The 19,306-nt window shown below is 39.2% G+C and overlaps 1 protein-coding gene across 3 annotated transcripts in view; it reads left to right on the top strand.

The window, feature by feature from the left end:
* Positions 1 to 19,306, top strand: part of EMB (embigin) — a 46,061-nt gene that overhangs the window by 8,663 nt on the left and 18,092 nt on the right. The window contains exons 2-4 of one of the 3 annotated variants that reach the window (XM_045079540.1): positions 3,114 to 3,203; positions 5,012 to 5,101; positions 6,784 to 6,873. In XM_045079540.1, the coding sequence (XP_044935475.1) occupies positions 3,114 to 3,203; positions 5,012 to 5,101; positions 6,784 to 6,873 (270 nt within the window). The remainder of the gene's footprint in view (positions 1 to 3,113; positions 3,204 to 5,011; positions 5,102 to 6,783; positions 6,874 to 19,306) is intronic. The other 2 variants (XM_045079541.1, XM_004737909.3) reach the window with 2 other exon arrangements.

Raw genomic sequence — 19,306 nt, 5'->3', positions numbered from 1 at the left:
GTAGAGACCATTTTGCTATTTTACAGAAACTAACAATAGGTGAAAATTAGGTCTTTACTCAGCTCTTTGATGCAACACTGGCATGCCCCTTGCCCCTGCAGAGGGAGAAAAATCTTTAATCTTTAGAAAAACTATTAGATGTTACTTCTTAATGTGGCATTTTTGCCACTAACTGTAAAAGAAGGCCGGGTGGAAAGTTTTCCGCCATGATTAAGAGAGGGGTGAACGTGACAACTTGAGGAATGTATGCTGTGATCTTGGTGCCATCACGCAATGTTAGACTCTTCTGATCCTCCCTCTTTTTTCCATAAAACGAAACCCCGAGAAACAAGTCAGAGGCAGGACTTGGATTAGGATCCAAATTCCTGCCTCTCCATTTTGTGTTTCTTTTTGTGACTCAGCCTAATCCTTTAGGGGAAGTATTCAAACCACATCTGCCTGACTTTCCTGCCAATTTCCTTTAAACACCAATCTCTGCCTCCTGCCAGTTGTCCTCCTACGGAAAGCAATAAAGTTTACGTTCCCACTTCTTTGATTTGAAAAAAAAAAAATCTTGGCTAAGCAAAGAACTTCTCACTTTACTATTCCAGCACCTTCTGTGGAAGGCCCTGCTTTTTCCACTCTAGACGTTTGTGTACATTGTCTTTTGGAGGGACTTTCCTTGAGAGAAAAAAAAAAAACCCACAAGAATTACACATATTCTTTTGCACTTCGGGCTTGTTCAGTGGAATCTGAAGCCTGATCAAGAAAAATGCTTTAGAGGGGACACGAAGTTAGGGTACAGGTGATGGCTGGTGTATGGATGTCTGTATTTTTAATCTACGGACAGGCAGTGGGAAGTGGTCGTAACAATTCGTATCTTCTGGAGCTACCCAAACTTCTCTATTCTTGAAGCATGGCTTTTTGTCCCCCTCCCATTCCATCAGCTCCTGTGAGCTTAGATTTTGCCCAAGCCACGTCTAGACCTCTCTTCTCTTGTGCCAATACAGGTAGGCTCTCCCATCCAGGCCCGATACCGAGAAGTGGCAAAATAACCCCAGCCTCTGAGCTTATCTCTGTGGCATCATCTCCACCTCTGTTCTACCTCCAGAGTCTCTCAAAGATGTAAATAAGACTTCATCTTCCGCCGCTCCCTGGCCAAGTTGGAAAACACATGGGCTAGTAGTTATAATCATACTATGAATGGGTGGCACTCTGAAATTTTAATGACTCTCAATTACAAATTGGGGGCCTAAATCGCTGTTATTATCATCCGTGTGGTCCTGTAGGGACTGAGTTTGCTCAGCTTCCTACTCCTTACCAGCATCAAGCACGGATCAAGTACTCCTTATATTCACTTCCTAAATAAAATAGGAAGGATAAAACACATTTTTTCAGCTTATGTCACTTTCTTATTGCTACTGATAGTGTGACTAATACTACTAATAATATGAATAAATAATATTAGACTATCTCAAAGGATTATGGTCCGGTTTTAGGGGTAAAGAGTGTGATGAGAAACCTCACAATTACATTCAGCTCTGGAGTAGGCTAGGCCAAGAAAGGAGACTCCCTAGCAAGGAAGCAAAGATATCAAAGCTTATGTTTTGCACGTTTCACTGAACAGATGATCTAGAACAGCTCATTCCTTCCCAACCGCACCCTCCTGGCTTCCTATCTGTAAGTCAATAGCATCTACTTTCATCATCCTGAGATATTTCCTCTTAAATACAACCTCTAAGTGAGCTATGCCCTAAGAATGGAAAAACAATTTTTTTCATCAGAAAAAGAATGTTGATAGGAGCCTTTTGGGCTGTGTGTGCATGTGTGTGTGAGAGAGAGAGAGAGACAGAGAGACAGAGACAGAGACAGAGACAGAGACGTGGAGACAGAAAGAATACGAATGAATGGATATTAAATGTGAGTGAAAGAAATGTTTTCTATTCTTGATAGCCCAGTCAGACACTCAGGGCATATTTTCTTGGACAATCACTGTCAGGGGGTGGTATGATTAACATATTAAATTTGTTAAAAGGATGACTTTATGAGAAAGTGCCCTCCACCTTCCAAAGCTGCTTTAGAAGTGATCCAGCCTTTGGAACACAGCTTACTGGAGAGTGAGGTTCTGCTAGGTAGATTTGTTTATTAGGCAATGTTGTCAAACCTGTGCATAAGCTGAGGCAACAAAGGTGATCACCAGCTTTGATAATATTTTTCATACACATAAGAAAAGAACTGGAATCTAATCTTGCACTAGGAGTAAGTTTCTGCTCAGAGTATTAGGAAAGTGAAATTAAAAAAAAAAAAAGGCTCAGGGTTAATTTAAACTGAATGAGAAGTTTTAAGAATGCAGCCAAGACTATAGTCATAAGTCTTTTCCCCTTTCCTGACTTATTTGATGGAATTGGGGTCGTTTTTGTGGGAGATAAGTTCTGATGCCCCACAAAGAACAGTAGCCATGGTACCAAAATAAATAAATAAACAAGTAAATAAATAAATAAATAAATAAATAAAAAGGAAGTTTTGAGGATAGTGGAAGGGAGGAAATGGAAACTTTTTTTTTTCAGTAAAGATTTTGAAAAGGTGAGAGAAGTGGCAGAGGAGAACCCAAAGTCAGTTTGGGAGAGCTGGTCAGTAACTGTAGCTGGGAGAGCTGGTCCGTAACTGCAGCTGGGAAACCAAACAACAGAAACTCTCGCTGTGTATCCATTTTCTCTTCTCTGTCCTCATTTTATGCCCTTTATTATGGTCTCTCTGTCTTTCTTTGTTCACTCACCTTCTTTCTGCCTCTTTGTGTCTGTCTTTTTCCGGCAGTCTTGTCTCATTCTTCAGTATCTTCATGTATGTCTCATAAAGAAACTATAAATGGCTTTTTTTTTAAAGCTACTTGATGTAAATCAGTAGGGATTTTTCAGTGAAGAAAAGAGCATAGAAAAATTTGGAAATCTGGTCACATTTGATAGCCCAATATATTTCTGAATATCTGCGAATGTATGAGCTCTAGTTCCTTGGAGCTTCCTGAAAACGTTATTTTTCACTAGTAGTATACAATATAGAATATTAGCTGTTACAAAATAGCTTGCAGTCATTTCATCTTGATAATAATATGCGATCGCATTTTCTTTTTCTTACAGCTTCACCTCTTACAAGTCTACCCATCCCAGAAGTAATGATGACAAAATACTCTAACCTTTCCTTGAAGAGTCATAACATCTCGCTGACTGGTAAATGTATCGCCTTTCAAATAATACAGTGCCACACTCTGGTTTCTCTTCAGATCGCATAAATCTTTCACCTTTTACAAATAATACAGTGCCCCCCAAAGTTTTTATTTTTAAGTAAGCCATTGCGTTTTGCCTCATACGGTCTGGTGGGAGACACACACCAGTACCTCATACAATGAGAACACAGTATGTGGGAGTCTACCACAATGAGGGCAGGGTACTCTGTGTGCTGGGAGGGGGCGGCTGGTCAGAGTGGGAAGCCCGAGAAGGACTCTCTAGAAGAGGGACACCTGGGAAGAAGGGAGGGTTCATTTTGATTGGCAGATACTCTTAAGTTTTCATCTGTTCTTGCGGTGCCTCCATTCAGATCTCTCTGCATTGAAGAGGGAATTTGTGTGTCCCCCGGAAGAGCTTTAGGCAGGGAAATTAAAAATGCTGTCGAGTGAATCAATGACAGTGCCAGGGAGAAGTAAGGAAGGCATTCTGCACTGAAACTCAGCTTGGCTTTCTTTTTCACAGTTTTAGATTCCAGTCGTTCAAAAGGAATCACAGATTTTTTTTTTAAAGAAGTAAGAGTAATTGTCTATTTTAGGAACAATGTTACAGGTGTAATTAGAATTTAAATATTGTAAATGCTTTTACAGAGTCAGGAACATGTTTTCTCTAGTTATCTGTTCAGTCTTTAACTGTCCTTTAGTCTTTTTTTTTTTCAAGATTTTATTTATTTATTTGACAGTGATCACAAGTAGGCAGAGAGGTAGGCAGAGAGAGAGAGGGGGAAGCAGACTCCCCCCTAAAGCAGAGAGCCTGATGCGGGGCTCGATTCCAGGACGCTGAGATAATAACCTGAGCTGAAGGCAGAGGCTTAACCCACTGAGCCACCCAGGTGCCCTGTCCTTTACTCTTAAGAACTGTTTCTCTCTTTCTCATATGAAAGAAAGCTATGCTTCCCTCATCTCCCATCTGATACCAAAGGAATGTTTGTGCTGCCCTTTTTGGGTAGAAAATTTTTTTTTTTATCTTGTACAACTCCTGTTTGTTCTCAGTCTCTATTCCAATATTTGGAGTTTATTCTAGATTGTAAAAAGTAATTACAGAGGGCACCTGGATGGCTCAGTGGGTTAAAGCCTCTGCCTTCGGCTCAGGTCATGATCCCAGGGTCCTGGGATCGAGCCCCACATCGGGCTCTCTGCTCAGCAGAGATCCTGCTTCCTCCTCACTCTGCCTGCTTCTCTGCTTACTTGTGACCTCTGTCAAATAAATAAATAAAATCTTAAAAAAAAAAAGTAATTAAAGGGCACCTGGGTTGCTCATCTGCCTTCAGCTCAGGTCGTGATCCTGGGGTCCTGAGATCAAGCCCCATGTAGGGCTCCCTACTTAGCAGGGAGTCTGCATCCCCCTCTCCCTCTGCTCCTCCCTTTTGCTAATGCTCTCTCTGTCCAAGAAATAAAACCTTTTTAAAAAAAGCACTTACAGGGGCACATGGGTTAAAGCCTCTGCCTCTGGCTCAGGGTCCTGGGATAGAGCCCCACATCAGCCTCTTGGCTCAGCAGGGAGCCTGCTTTTCCCCCCACACAACCCCCCACCCCCGCCGCCTGCCTCTCTGCTTACTTGTGATCTCTGTCTGTCAAATAAATAAATAAAATCTTTAAAAAAGAAAAAAAAAGCACTTACAACACTTCTATGTTATTTTTAAAATTAATTTTATTTTTCATTAATCATGTACAATCTAGCATTTTAGCTGTTACAAACTAGCTTATAGTCATTTCATCTTGATAATAATATTTGATCGCATTTTCTTCTTACAGCTTCACCTCTTACAAGTCTACCCATCCCGGAAGTAATGATGACAAAATACTCTAACCTTTCCTTGGAAAGTCATAACTTCTCGCTGACTGGTAAATGTGTTGCCTTTCAAATAATACAGTGCCCCCCAAAGTTTTTATTTTTAAGTAAGCCATTGCATTTTGCCTCATCAATTATTAATCCTTGCTTACGGTCTGGTGGGAGACACACACCAGTACCTCATACAATGAGAACACAGTATGTGGGAGTCTACCACAATGAGGGCAGGGTACTCTGTGTGCTGGGAGAGGGTGGCTGGTCACAGTGGGAAGCCCGAGAAGGACTCTCTAGAAGAGGGACACCTGGGAAGAAGGGAGGGTTCATTTTGATTGGCAGATACTCTTAAGTTTTCATCTGTTCTTGCGGTGCCTCCATTCAGATCTCTCTGCATTGAAGAGGGAATTTGTGTGTCCCCCGGAAGAGCTTTAGGCAGGGAAATTAAAAATGCTGTCGAGTGAGTCAATGACAGTGCCAGGGAGAAGTAAGGAAGGCATTCTGCACTGAAACTCAGCTTGGCTTTCTTTTTCACAGTTTTAGATTCCAGTCGTTCAAAAGGAATCACAGATTTTTTTTTAAAGAAGTAAGAGTAATTGTCTATTTTAGGAACAATGTTACAGGTGTAATTAGAATTTAAATATTGTAAATGCATTTACAGAGTCAGTAACATGTTTTCTCCAGTTATCTGTTCAGTCTTTAACTGTCCTTTAGTCTTAAGAACTGTTTCTCTCTTCTCATATGAATGAAAGCTATGCTTCCCTCATCTCCTATCTGATACCAAAAGAATGTTTGCATTGCTTTTTTGGGGTAGAAAACTTTTTTTTAAATTTTTTTATTTTTTATGAACATATATTTTTATCCCCAGGAGTACAGGTCTGTGAATTGCCAGGTTTACATACTTCACAGCACTCACCAAAGCACATACCCTCCCCAATGTCCATAACCCCACCCCCCTTCTCCCAACCCCCTCCCCCCAGCAACCCTCAGTTTGTTTTGTGAGATTAAGAGTCACTTATGGTTTGTCTCCCTCCCAATCCCATCTTGTTTCATTGATTCTTCTCCTACCCACTTAAGCCCCCATGTTGCATCACCACTTCCTCATATCAGGGAGATCATATGATAGTTGTCTTTTTTTATTACTTTGTACAACTCCTGTTTGTTCTCAGTCTCTATTCCAATATTTGGAGTTTATTCTAGATTGTAAAAAGTACTTACAGGGCACCTGGGTGGCTCATCTGCCTTCAGCTCAGGTCGTGATCCTGGGGTCCTGGGATCAAGCCCCACGTAGGGCTCCCTAATTAGGAGAGTCTGCATCCCCCTCTCCCTCTGACTTCCCTTTGGTCATGCTCTCTCTGTTAAATAAATAAAACATTTTTTAAAAAAGCACTTACAGGGGTGCCTGGGTGGCTCAGTGGGTTAAAGCCTCTGCCTCTGGCTCAGGTCGTGATCTCAGGGTCCTGGGATCGAGTCCCGCATCAGGCTGTCTGCTCCACAGGGAGCCTGCTTCCCTCTTTCTCTCTCTGCCTGCCTGTCTACTGTGATCTCTCTCTGTCAAATAAATAAATAAAATTTTTAAAAACAACAACAACAACAAAAGCACTGACAATCCTATGTTATTTTTAAAATTAATTTTATTTTTCATTAATCATGTACAATAGAACATTTTAGCTGTTAGAAACTAGCTTATAGTCATTTCATCTTGATAATAATATGTGATCGCATTTTCTTCTTCTTACAGCTTCACCTCTTACAAGTCTACCCATCCCGGAAGTAATGATGACAAAATACTCCAACCTTTTCTTGGAAAGTCATAACATCTCACTGACTGGTAAATGTGTTGCCTTTCAAATAATTTTTGAAACCCTGTTTTCATGTTCTAGTTATTGGTTTCCTCTGTCAGATGAAGTTTTGCTTTAAGAGAGATCCATATGAGAACACAAGTTTGCAAATCCTTTGAGTACCCAGGTAATGTTGGCAGCAGCATACCCCTTCCCTACCCAGTAAGGACCCTGCAGAAAAAGGGTTAGTGTTCAAGAAGAGAGGAAAAAGTGGACATTTTAGTTGATGTGGGGTTGGTTATTTACCTAACCTGTTTGGAAGGTTAAACTCCTGACTACTCTTTTATTGTAATACTATCATTAAAACCAGTATTCTTGCTGCCATGAAGAGAGCAGTAGTCCATAGTTGTCAAGAGACCAGTGGTCCGTAGTTGTCTGTTACCAATTAGTTACCTTCTGCCTTAGCTTGATCAAATCTTAGACAAGCTTCCTCCCTGGCCCCTGAACTTTAGTTTGCCCCAAGTCTGAGCAGCACTAATGCTTGACTACAGTGTGATCATGCTTCCTGCATCCCCCACTAGATTGTCCCATTTCCTCTCAAAAGTTCCTGCTAGCCTGCTTACCCCTCCCTAGAAAAGAAAGTCATTTTCTGTTTGACTTTGAGATGCTTGCAGATGGATCCAAAGTTTGGTGCATCTTCCTTATTGCAATAGACTTTTTGAATAAAATCTCTGTTTACATAGATCTGGATTTGTTTTTATTTGACAAAAGAAAAGATTTGACATTCGTTTTGAAAGACTGGATTTCCAACCTGTGGCCTATATGGTTGCATTTTCCTGTAGGTTATTGTTCTGGTTGCCTTTGCATCAAAAAATTTGGTCTTAGGAACAGCCTTCCTGAAATATAGAAGTTAAATCTGAAGATATGTTATGCTTACTAGGAACCATAGGCTTTCTTCCTACTGCTATCTCTAGGATTTTTAACCTCCTGATGAATGGAATGTTTTCATGTGGTCATACTTATGTTTACTTGAATTGCACATTTTTTTTTAATTTTATTTTTTCAGTGTTCCAAGATTCATTGTTTATGCACCACACCCAGTGCTCCATGCAATATGTGCCTTCCTTAATACCCACCACCCGGCTCACCCAACCCCCCACCCCCCTGCATATATTTCTGTGTTGTCCTTACTCTTTTCTCTTTCCCTCAGGCCCGTTTAGAAACTAGATGAAATGTTTCTCGTAGAGAGATTCAAATATAATACATTAGTTGCACATTGGACCAGCATGACATTGGCCCAGCTCTTAGCAGCTTACTTACCAAAGATGCTAGAGGGGCACCTGGGTGGCTCAGTTGGTTAGGCAGCTGCTTTTGGCTCAGGTCATGATCCCAGGGTCCTGGGATAGAGCCCCGCATCGGGCTCTCTGCTCAGCAAGGAGCCTGCTTTACCCTCTCCCACTGCCTGCCTTTCCTTTTGCTTGTGCTCTCTTAATCTCTGTCAAATAAATAAATAAAATCTTAAATAAAACAACAACAAAGATGCTAGAGACTGGGGGAACACAAGGTCCTGTGCCGGGGAGAATGGGAAATATGACCTTTGATTCATGGAATCCTGGTTGTTTACTTATTTTGTGTTTTTAAAATGTTGTTAATTATTTACTTAACAGACACACGGGACTGACTTCATACAATGTTTATATTTCTAAATGTAACTTAATTTAGCCCTCATAATATCCCTGTGCAGTAGGTACTACTACTGTTTGCAATTTGCAAATGAAGAAAAGGCGGCACAAAAAACTTAATTGAACTGACCAAGGCCCAGGTGATAAGTCAGAGCTTGGTTCTGAATCCAGGCGGTGTGGCGCCACGATATTCATTATATATGCTGTCTTTCTTAATGCCCAATAAGTCATTTCCTTCAACAGCATTATTAAAACAATTATTTCTATTTTAAGGGAACTTACATTATTTTTGAAACCGTGTAAAAACTTTCGGAAACAATGAAAAACAAAAGTGTTTTAATTGCCTTATTTTTAAATATGTGCAAATCGTATTTGCAGAGATAATGAATATATTGGTGATAGTATAATTGACGAGTAAGAATAAAAGGTTTCTTTTTTTTTTTGCTTTTGTTTTTGCTTTTCCTTTCTGATATCTCTGGGTTTTAAAGCTTCTCTTTTGATAATGGACTTTTTTTTTTTTTTTTTTTTTTTTACATCACTGAACTAAGTTTCCCATTGTCAGCATTTGAAATTCATTGTTTGCATTACAGCAATTAGAACATTTCTTTATTGTTACTTTTATTTTTCTTTCTTTGCCTCTGCATATTGCAGTGATTGGTATCTCAATCAGTGTGTTATAGTTTAACCAAAGAGGTTAAAATCAAAACACCACTGACTTGACCACTTGACTATCCTGGTAATGTTGGGGTAGGTTCTCCCAGTAACAAATTTCATTTACCATGCTGAAATGTGAGCAGCTGGCCTGATGAGGTCTTGGTGAGACAAGGAGTTAGACAAAGCAGTCACTCAGGGAAGAGATACTCAGATTAGGGTATCGAGTGAAATTTGGGAGGACTAGTTAAAGTCAGGAAAGGTAGCCATGTTCCCTACAGCCTGCCAGGCAAGAGGTCAGTGTTAAGACCTTTCAGACTCCAAGGCCGGGCACCTGTTCCATGACATTGAGAAGAGGGTGTTCGGGAAGAGAGAACAAGAAGTGGGTTTTTTTGTTTTTTGTTTTCTTTGTTTTTTAGCTGAAAAAGAAAAAGAATAGTGAGTCCCTTACATTTCGCTGCTCAGACACTTTGTGGCAGAGAAGACCCTAGAATGACTTCAAGGAGGTTCAAATGTGTATGATGTTTCTCAGTCATCACACCTGATGAAAAAACGGCTGAGGTACATGCCTGTGAACCGAAGTCCTGTTTGTCTTCCTTGTGTTTGTCGACAGGGCATTTGAGTTCTAAGAGTCACAGATCTAAGAATGAGGGCTTGGATCTAGGCAAGGAGAGGAGCAGGCACTGAAAATCCCCAGAAAGCCGATCTTTGCAGAAAACTGGAACTGAAGACCCACAGAAGGCTATAAACGTGGTGAAAAATATTTGACCTGGGAGGTGGGGAGGGGTGGGGAACCAGAGTGGATCTGCACAAGGCCACGCACGCACGATAAGTGGGCTTCCTGGTTTTAGCTTTGTTCTGAATCAAAAACAAAGACTTCCCTGAGTACTCAAAGTCAAAGGCCTGCCCTCAGTGGCATTGAGATTGCAAATTTACGTTCCCTGCGTGACACACGAGCCTTGCAAGCTGAGAAATAACACAAACATGACCCTGGTTCTGCCGGAAAGCAAATGGAAGAAAACATTTATGGCAGGACACTTTGCCTGCTCTGGCTATGGATCTGGGCTGAGGACTTGCTCACAGATAAAAATGCAATGAAGTGGACCCCAAGACTGAGAGTCAACTAAAGAACAGTAGGATTAGATTGTCCAGAATTTAAGATGACAGAAATAGTAGGTAGAGTTATAAAAGAAGAAATATTGTAAAACAGGGGAAAACAATATTATGTTATCAAAAAAAAAAAAAAAAGATAAAGCATGTTTGAAAAATAGCCAAATAGAATTTCAAGGGATAAAATCTCAGCTTGTCAGAGGATGTCAAAGCCCTTTTGACACCCTCTGCTTCTTTCTTAGCTGAGCTCTTTCCAGGGGTAACCTCTGTTCCATGTATACGTATGTGTGTATTCAAAGAAACTGTAGAGTCCTATGGGACATGGTGTTGTACTCTTTAATATTAGTGATTTAAATCCATATGTACTGTCCTGAATTTTTGTTGTTGATCAGTGTTAGTTCTTGAGATCTGGCCATTTTGCATGGACATACCGTATTTCTTTTACTTGTATGCACAGTATATAAACATACCAGTTTTCTTAAACATTTTCCTCTAAATGGACCCTAGTTTGCTTAAATTGTTTTCAGTTGTAAACCATTCAATAATGAACACTTCTTTCTACATCTCTCTCTCTGGGCATGACTGTGTGTGTTCCTTTGGGATAAATGCTACAGAGTAGAATTGCTGAATTAGGAATTGTGTGCATTTTAATTTTAATACATACTTGCAAATTGCCCTCCAAAGTAGCAGTTTACCTTTTCCCTCGCTCCCATATTTGACTGTAATCCTCCTTGTTCCTGAAATTCTTTCATCTTTGCCAGCAGGAGTGCTAAAAGCTGTTTTAATTTGCGTTTTGGAGTTGGACATACTTATGTATATGTGGTGTGTTTATGTTAATACCCTGTATCCATTTTCCTGTTGGGTTTATATACTTTTTAATTGGTGCGAGACAGCTATACACTTTAAATTCTAATTTGCACTTTTTATTGAAATTGCAAATATTGTCTCCCAGTTGTCTTTAAACATTTACAAGGTGTTTTTTATTGTGAAGAAGTTTCATTGTTTTTGTTTTCTTCTGTCATTTTTACGGAAGTATTTTCATAGGAGTTTTTTACCCTTCAGCTTTTAATCCTTTTGAAATATAGATTTATGTACTGTGTGTGATAGGGCCCTAACTTTATTAAATTATTATTTTTATATAGATAGCCAAGGTCTCAACATCCTGTACTGAATAGTTCTTTTTCCTAGGCTTTGAAATATCATTCTAACCATATTCCAAATTCCTTTGTGCTATTCTGTTCCTTTATTGTTTCAATATTTTTCAAACATTTTAGAGAGTTGGGCAAAGTAAGAAGTAAATTTACCTTGTAACCTGATTTACCACCCATGCACACACATGGGCAAATACACACATGATACAAAGTATGCATTAAGCAACACTGCACACCTCATAGGTGTGTTGCACTAATAAGTTTCTCTTCTCTTTCAATCCATTAAAAAACAGATTTGGTGATTAACTTGACTTCCTGACCATTAAGTTTCCAACTTGCAATCCAGAAAATTCTACCTATTTATTCCATTAATTTCTTGGTATTTTCCAGCATCATTAACACATTAATCTTTTTTTGAAACATTATGATACATCTTTATATCTTTGTTCTTTTTTTTTTTTTTTTTAACATAGGTTTTCCAATGTCTGACATTTTCACTCTTTCATGTAGATTTTTTTTGGAATCAGGTTCCACAGCAAATACTTATTGGATTTTGGCTGATTTTTCACTAAATTTATGGAATAATTTGGAGAATTAATGATTTTATTATATTGTATTACTACCTATAATTTAGATCTCATTTGACTTAAGATTTCTGTTACAGTTTTTTTTTCTTTTTAAAAAGTATTGAAAATAATAATTATACATAAGGTGTACAACATGATGGTTTTATATATAAATATATATAGTGAAATGGTGCTACAGTTAACCTGTCATCTTACAAAGTAATTTTTCTATGATGAGTTTACCTGAAATCTATTATCTTAGCATATTTCCAGTGTTCAATACAACATTATTTTTTTAAAGACTTTATTTATTTATGAGACAGAGAGAGAGAGAGACAGAGCGGGAGAACATGAGAGGGGAGGTGAGAGTGAGAAGCAGACTCCCCATGGAGCTGGGAGTCTGATGTGGGACTCAGTCCCAGGACTCAGGGATCATGATGTAACCATCCCTTTACTCTCTGTTTCAATAAGTTCAACTTTCTTCTTCTTTTTTTAGAGTCTACCTATAAATGAAAAAAAAATATTTGTCTTTCCCTGTCTGGCTTATTTCACTTAGCATAATGTCTTCCAGATTCATCCTTGTTATTATAAAAGGCAGACTTTCCTTCTTTCTCATGGCTGAGTAAGTCCATCTTCTTTACCCATCCTTCCTTCTGCAGGCACTTGGGTTGTTTCCACATCTTGGCTCATGAACAGTGCTGCAGTGTTCATGGCAGTACAAATATCTCTTTGGGATCCCGATTTTATTTCCTTTAGGTATATACCCAGAAATAGGATTGCTGGGTCATATGGCAGTTCTACTTTTTAGTTTTTTGAGGAAGCCCCAGACCGTTTTCCATTATGGCTGTACCAATTTATGATCCCACCAACACTTGTATAGGAGTTCTCTTTTCTCATATATCATTTGTTGATCATTTGTATCTCTTCTTTAGAAAAATGTTTATTCAGGTCCTTTGCCCATTTTTAAATTGAGTTATTTGTTTTCTGGCTTTTGAGTTAGTAGTGTTGCTTATATATTTGGGATATTAGCCCCTTATCAGATTAGGTTGGCAAATATTTTCCTCATTCTGTAAGTTGTCTCTTTACTGTGTCTTTGCTCTGTTGATTGCCTATTGTGCAGAAATTTTAGTTTGATTAATTCTACACGTTTATTTTTGCTTTTGTTGCTTATGCTTTTGGGCTCATATCCATGAAATCATTGCCCAGACCAATGTCAAGAAGCTTTTCCCCTATGTTTTCTGTTTCCCTAGTTTTATGATTAGGATGGAAACCGAATTCTAGAGTATGTCAAAGACTTAAAGGAGGAAAGACAGCAAGAAACCTTGACGTCGTCTGGTTAAGATATTGTTGCTAATACTGTACTTTTGATATCAGTGCTCAGGGTAAAGACACATTTGACGTCGTCTGGTTAAGATATTGTTGCTAATACTGTACTTTTGATATCAGTGCTCAGGGTAAAGACACATAGTAGATATTTAGTACAATCATGAATAGTTGGGTGAGTGAAAGTCACGTAGCAGGTGTTCAGAAAATAAGTGTTGAATGAAAGGGTAAATGAAGAAATGATGCTTTATCATTGCTAGACATTTGCCATTGCTGTTGTGATTAATTTCTCGATTCTGCCTAGATCCTTAAGTCATTCCCTCTAACTTTAAAGTCCTAGGTGGGGAATAGAATTAGTCAAATGGCATTGCCCTTAGCATCAGAGAGTTAGAAGGAATATTTTTGGCTTACACAGTAACTGAGGGGGCTTTGCTTCTTATTAAAACTTACACAGAAGGGAAGGTTGTTCAGATTCTGGTTATCCAAAAATATAATAGTCTACTACCACAGTGCTGGATTAACTCTCTCTAACTGATGTGAAAAGTTGTTGTAATACTGTCCTATCCCTTATGTTGTAGAAAAATGTATTTGACTGATGGATTATTACTCAGGGCAATTCCTCAAATTAAATACCACATTGTTGAAAACAAGAAGTAATGTGTCTTTTCTAAAATTCAATGGAGCCATGTCCCTTTGGAATTTCTCTTTGAAATATTTTTAAATCAGTTTAGAAAGTAGAGAAATAACCATTATACCTGGTACTAATGGAAATGGAGGAAAAAGGTGACCAGCAGGAACTTTGATAATGAAATTCAGCCAGCATCTTTTCTTGGCCAATTTGAGAATATTTTCCGTAATATTGTAGAGACTTTGAATTATGTTTGGTAAACCTGGCTTCACTTGTGTAGAAGCCATTCACATTTTCTAGTATTCCTCTTTCTTTTGATGCTGCTTGCATAAAATTCCCAAAAGCTTGAGTATAAGCTGTGCTTATATAACGCCAGACACATAGTTCTTTGGTCTTGAGGGATTCCCAAGGGAGGACTTGGGGAGTGTGTGTGTGTGTGTATCTGTTTGTTTGTATACAGACACACATAGACATACAGACCCGTATGCTCTTTGATCCTCAAGTTAGGCTTTCCTCCTTTGAGGTGTCCTGTGCATATTGGCAATTTTCCTTCCTAAGCTATGAATTCGGGAGCGCAGGTATTTTAGACTATCACATCAGTACTGCACTGATGAGGGAGCATGTACATAATTTGATAGATTCAGAGAAAAAAAAATGATCATGAATGAAATTTAATTCAGGAGGAGTTGAAAATTATAAGAATCAAGGAGCAATTTTCTTTTGTTATTGTACATGTTTTGAATATGAAGTTTAAGAGACTGTATTTTATTCTTATTCAGAGGAGTTATTTTATAAAGTTACCATATGGTCAGGAGCATCATATAAATGGAGCCAACAACGTGTTAAAAATAGGATCGTTTCACTTTTATATAGGGGTGTTGGCCTCATGTTAGAGTGGCCATCCGCATTATTTCTGTAAGGGTTCTTCGTGTTCCATCTATATTTTAGGATGTAACATGGGACCTCATTGACTTCTATGGTAAAATAAGGGAGAGCACCGTATTTCCTCTCTGTCTTAGCCGGAATTGTCCCATTTTACCAGTTTTTTATGTTGTGGTGCATTTCACTCTTACAAATAAAAGTTTCTGCTTCTCAAGCATGTTTGGAAACACTGTCCTATGCAAGAAATTTTAACTTGCTTTTTTTCACTTTTCTCTTTTTTTTAAGAAAGGAACAAAATAGACTTTTATATCAAGTGATAAGATTCTTAAATGGGCCCATTAAGGTCTAACTGTTATCATTTCTTTGAAGATTTGTGAAGACACAAACTGCTTAAGTGTCCATATACTTTAAAATTTTTAATTATGAAAATAAGAGACAAATATAAATTACTGTATGACTTTAAGGGTAGTCTTTTAAAATATAGCTCAGAAACCAGACAAATAGGTGTACTCTTAGAAATGCCGATATCGTGGATGTTTTTGCAATACTCTAAAATAGCAGAAATGCATTGCAGTTGTGGTTTGGGGGAAGCTGAAACATTGTCCATTGAGTTCAATGGAAATATTAGTTTGTTGGCTGATTGCAAAATATTTTAAAGTTAGAGGTGAAACTTTTTACATATTTTTGATTTTCTGATAGGAAAGCAAGCTACAGAAGCATCTGAGAAGTGTTGCAAGAAACAGGGAGGTAACAATTAGGACTTGGAGCCTGGCAAGAGTTACGGAGAGGCTACCGTGTGGTTTTAATAGAATTATTTAGTTGAAAGTGTGAATTTTTTTAAAGATTTTCTTTCTTTATGTGACAGAGAGAGACAGATCACAAGTAGGCAGAGAGGCAGGCAAAGAGAGAGGGGAAGCAGGCTTCCTATTGAGCAGAGAGCCTGATGGGGAGCTCAATCCCAGGACCCTGAGATCGTGACCTGAGCCGAAGGCAAAGACTTAACCTCCTGAGCCACCCAGACACCCCAAAAGTATAAATGTTTGAAATATGTTGATCTTACCATTTGTCTATTATCACTTTGCTGTATTGCTGCATTATAAGTTATTTCATCTTTCATTATTATTTTCTTTCATTTAAAATCTCAATTCAGTGGTGTCTAGGTAGCTTGGTGGGTTAGGTATATGACTCTTGATTTCAGCTCAGGTCATGATTCCGGGGTCATGAGATCGAGCCCCACTTCAGGCTCCACGCTCAGTCCAGAGTCTACTTGTTGCTTTCTCTTTGCTCCTCCCCCTGCTTATGGGTGTGCAGGTTCTTGCATGCGCTCTTTCTCTCAAATAAATAAATAAATAATAAACTCTTTAAAAAAAGGTAAAACCTCAGTTCCGTAGTTTGAAAGTGATGAGGAAGTTAATTCTATTGTCATGAGAATTTCATATATTTGAGAGTCGGTACACGTAGTTGGTTATGAGACTCTGGACTCAGTCCCATCCAAATTTGTATTCACATCTGTCATTATCAGGATGCATGATCTAGGGAAAGATAGTTAACCTTATCTAGTTAACCCTGAGTTAAGCCTCAGTTCCTCCTCTGTGGAGTTGGAGTGATAGTAATGATACTCATCTCATAGAAAGGCTGTAAAGATTAAATGATACGAGCAATACAGAACTTCAGGCAATACGTGATAGCTTTTGTTACATTCCCCAGTATTGAGGAGGAAGAAAATGGAGAAACAGCTAAGTGGGAAATTAGTTGGCAGTTACTGTATCACTAAAATTTTCCTTATAACTCATTTAATCCTTTCTGTGGTCTCACGAAATAGGGCTTGTGCCATTTTACAAATGAGGAAACTGAGATGTCCACCATAAAGATGCTCACTGTTGCCCTGTGAGTCACCTCAGGCAAGGAACCTGACATGGGGCCCCCTCCCTTATGACATGGAGGTCATCATACATATTTTAACTTCCTGATATTTTAGGAGGCTCCAGGGAGCTATACCACTGAAAAGAGCGTGGTGTCCTGGAGTCCCCTTCTGGAACAGAAATACCTCTGTACTGACTCGTGCTAGGAGTGATAAGGCTGCCGTGTCTTCTTGCCAGTCCTCCAGCAAGAAAGATGGTCTGTATTCAACCCCATAAGGTGCCCAAGAAATAATGCAAGAGTCAAAATAGCCTTCTCTGGGTGCTCTGGCCTCCAGAACCTCTGGGATCGCTGTGGCCTACTGCAAGGCCTGGGTCTCCGCAATTCTGAGCAGGGTGGCTTTGCCGGCATAAACCCAGGCTGGGCAGAGGCCAGTAGTAATGAGCGACACTCAGCTTAGACTTGGGGAAAAGACTCAAGAAATCTCCAGAAGCTTTGTCCTTGAAGCATCAACTTAGCAGAGTTTTGCAGGATGTGAAAGAATTTTCTGTAGACTTCGGTAGATGGTCTGTGTCCCACAAGGAAGGAAAAGAGGTAGTCGGGTTAAACATTTTTAACTTTTGGTAAAGCACTTTCTGGAACTTGGTAAGATACCAGAATATGCTATATTGGGGTGAAGACAGAGAGTGTATGGAGAACTCCTTCATGAAATTGATGAATGAAGTAAATTTCTTTGACAGAGAGGGGACTAGGTTTTCAGGGGACCCCAGAGCTTAAGCTGAAGGAGGAAAATTTACAGAAAACAGAAGCTTAGGACCAAATAGGACAAATCTTTTTTTTTTTTTAAAGGTTTTACTTATTTATTTGAGAGAGAGAATGAGGGAAAGGGATCTTGAGAGGGGAGAGGTCAGCTTGAGAAGCAGACTCCCTGCTAAGCAGGGAGCCCGATGCGGGACTTGATTCTGGGACTCCAAGATCATGACCTGAGCCGAAGGCAGTTGCTCAACCAACTGAGGCACCCAGGCACCCCGAATATGATGGATCTTGAGATATTTTCTCCTGTTACTAGCATCTCCTATAAATTCTGGTATGCAGTAGATGCTCAGCAAATGCACCAAAAGATGCAGTTTGACCCACTCAGTTTTTTCTCTGTATAACTGAATCTTGTTAAGATCTGTCTATACCTAGGGCTTTTGTTTTGTTTTGTTTTTTGTTTTACCTTTCTTTTTGCCATAAAATTCAGCTCAGCACTTCTGCAATTCCCGAGCTGTTATTTCAGGCATATGCTCACAAAGCACTTCACACTAGCTGAACTTCACTGTTTGCAAACTTTGCACCTGGTCATTGCTTAAGGAAGCATTTTTATAAAGTTTTCAGTGTAATTAAAAGTGACGTTATGCTATTTGGGTTCTGTTTGTTTTTTGTTTTGTTTTTTTTCTCTCTCTACATTTTGGTCCTGCATTCTGCTTTTACTGACACCACGTTACTGGGCAGGAAATTGAGAAATGTGTTTATATATCGCAGGGCCCTCTCCCAAACACAACGCCCCATTTCCCTTTAAGAGTAACCACCACCGTTCTGGTTTTCATAGAGTCATGTTCTTGCTTTTTAAAAAATTGTTTCATCACACGAGAGTACCTCCCTAATATTATAGTTTAAATTTTTTTTTTTATTTTTAAAGATTTTATTTATTTATTTGACAGAGAGAGCACAAGTAGTCAGAGAGGCAGGCAGAGAGAGAGGGGGAAGCAGGCTCCCTGCTGAGCAGAGAGTCCGATTCGGGGCTCCATCCCAGGACTCTGAGATCATGACCCGAGCCAAAGGCAGAGGATTTAACCCACTGAGCCACCCAGGTGCCCCTATTATAGTTTAGTTTTACTTTGTTGTTGTTTTTTTTTAAAGGCGTGTTTCTAAGGTATGTTTTCATTTTTGGGTTTCTTTCTTTCCCTTTTCTAATTTATCTGTTGAAAACACCAGATTGTTTGTCTTGTCGAGTTTTCTCACACTCTATATTTGGTCGATCCCTTTCATGGGGTGCTATTCAACATGTTTTTCCATCCTCCATATTTCCTGGAAACTGGTAGTTGAATCTAGAGACTTAGGACCCTGTCCCCTTTACTCCTCGCCCCCCACCTTGGACAAAAGGACTGCCTAGGTAGTGGGGTGTCCTCCTTGGGAGACACACAGTTCCGTGACTGAGAGGGTTGCTGCAGCTGATGGAAAATGCCGAGATCCATGATTCACCAGGAGTTACAGCATCATTCTGTCAGATTTCTAGAGTTTCTTCACTTACTGGCTAGAACTGTATAAAAAGAAAGGTTTCCTCTTCTATTATCTGGTTGCCTTTAGTGGCACATTTAGTATAGGAAGAGCAGTGTACCTTTTTGTTATTTTCCCTTTACTTACTATTGCTCAAAAAAAAAGTTGGCTCTGATGTATCCACCATAAGTGGGATATAGATATCTACATATATTTATATATAGCTAGTGACCTCATGGTTTGTTTGTTTTTTTTTTTAAGATTTTATTTATTTGACAGAGATCACAAGTAGGCAGAGAGAGAGAGAGAGAGAGAGGAAGAGGAAGCAGGCTCCCTGCTGAGCAGAGAGCCCAATGTGGGGCTCAATCCCA

This window comes from Mustela putorius, unplaced genomic scaffold, assembly GCF_011764305.1.
Source record: "Mustela putorius furo isolate JIRA1106 unplaced genomic scaffold, ASM1176430v1.1 tig00000407_pilon_pilon_pilon, whole genome shotgun sequence".
Lineage (NCBI taxonomy): Eukaryota > Metazoa > Chordata > Mammalia > Carnivora > Mustelidae > Mustela > Mustela putorius.
The sequence above is the reverse complement of the archived record's forward strand: the minus strand, read 5'-3'. Positions and strand labels throughout refer to the sequence as shown.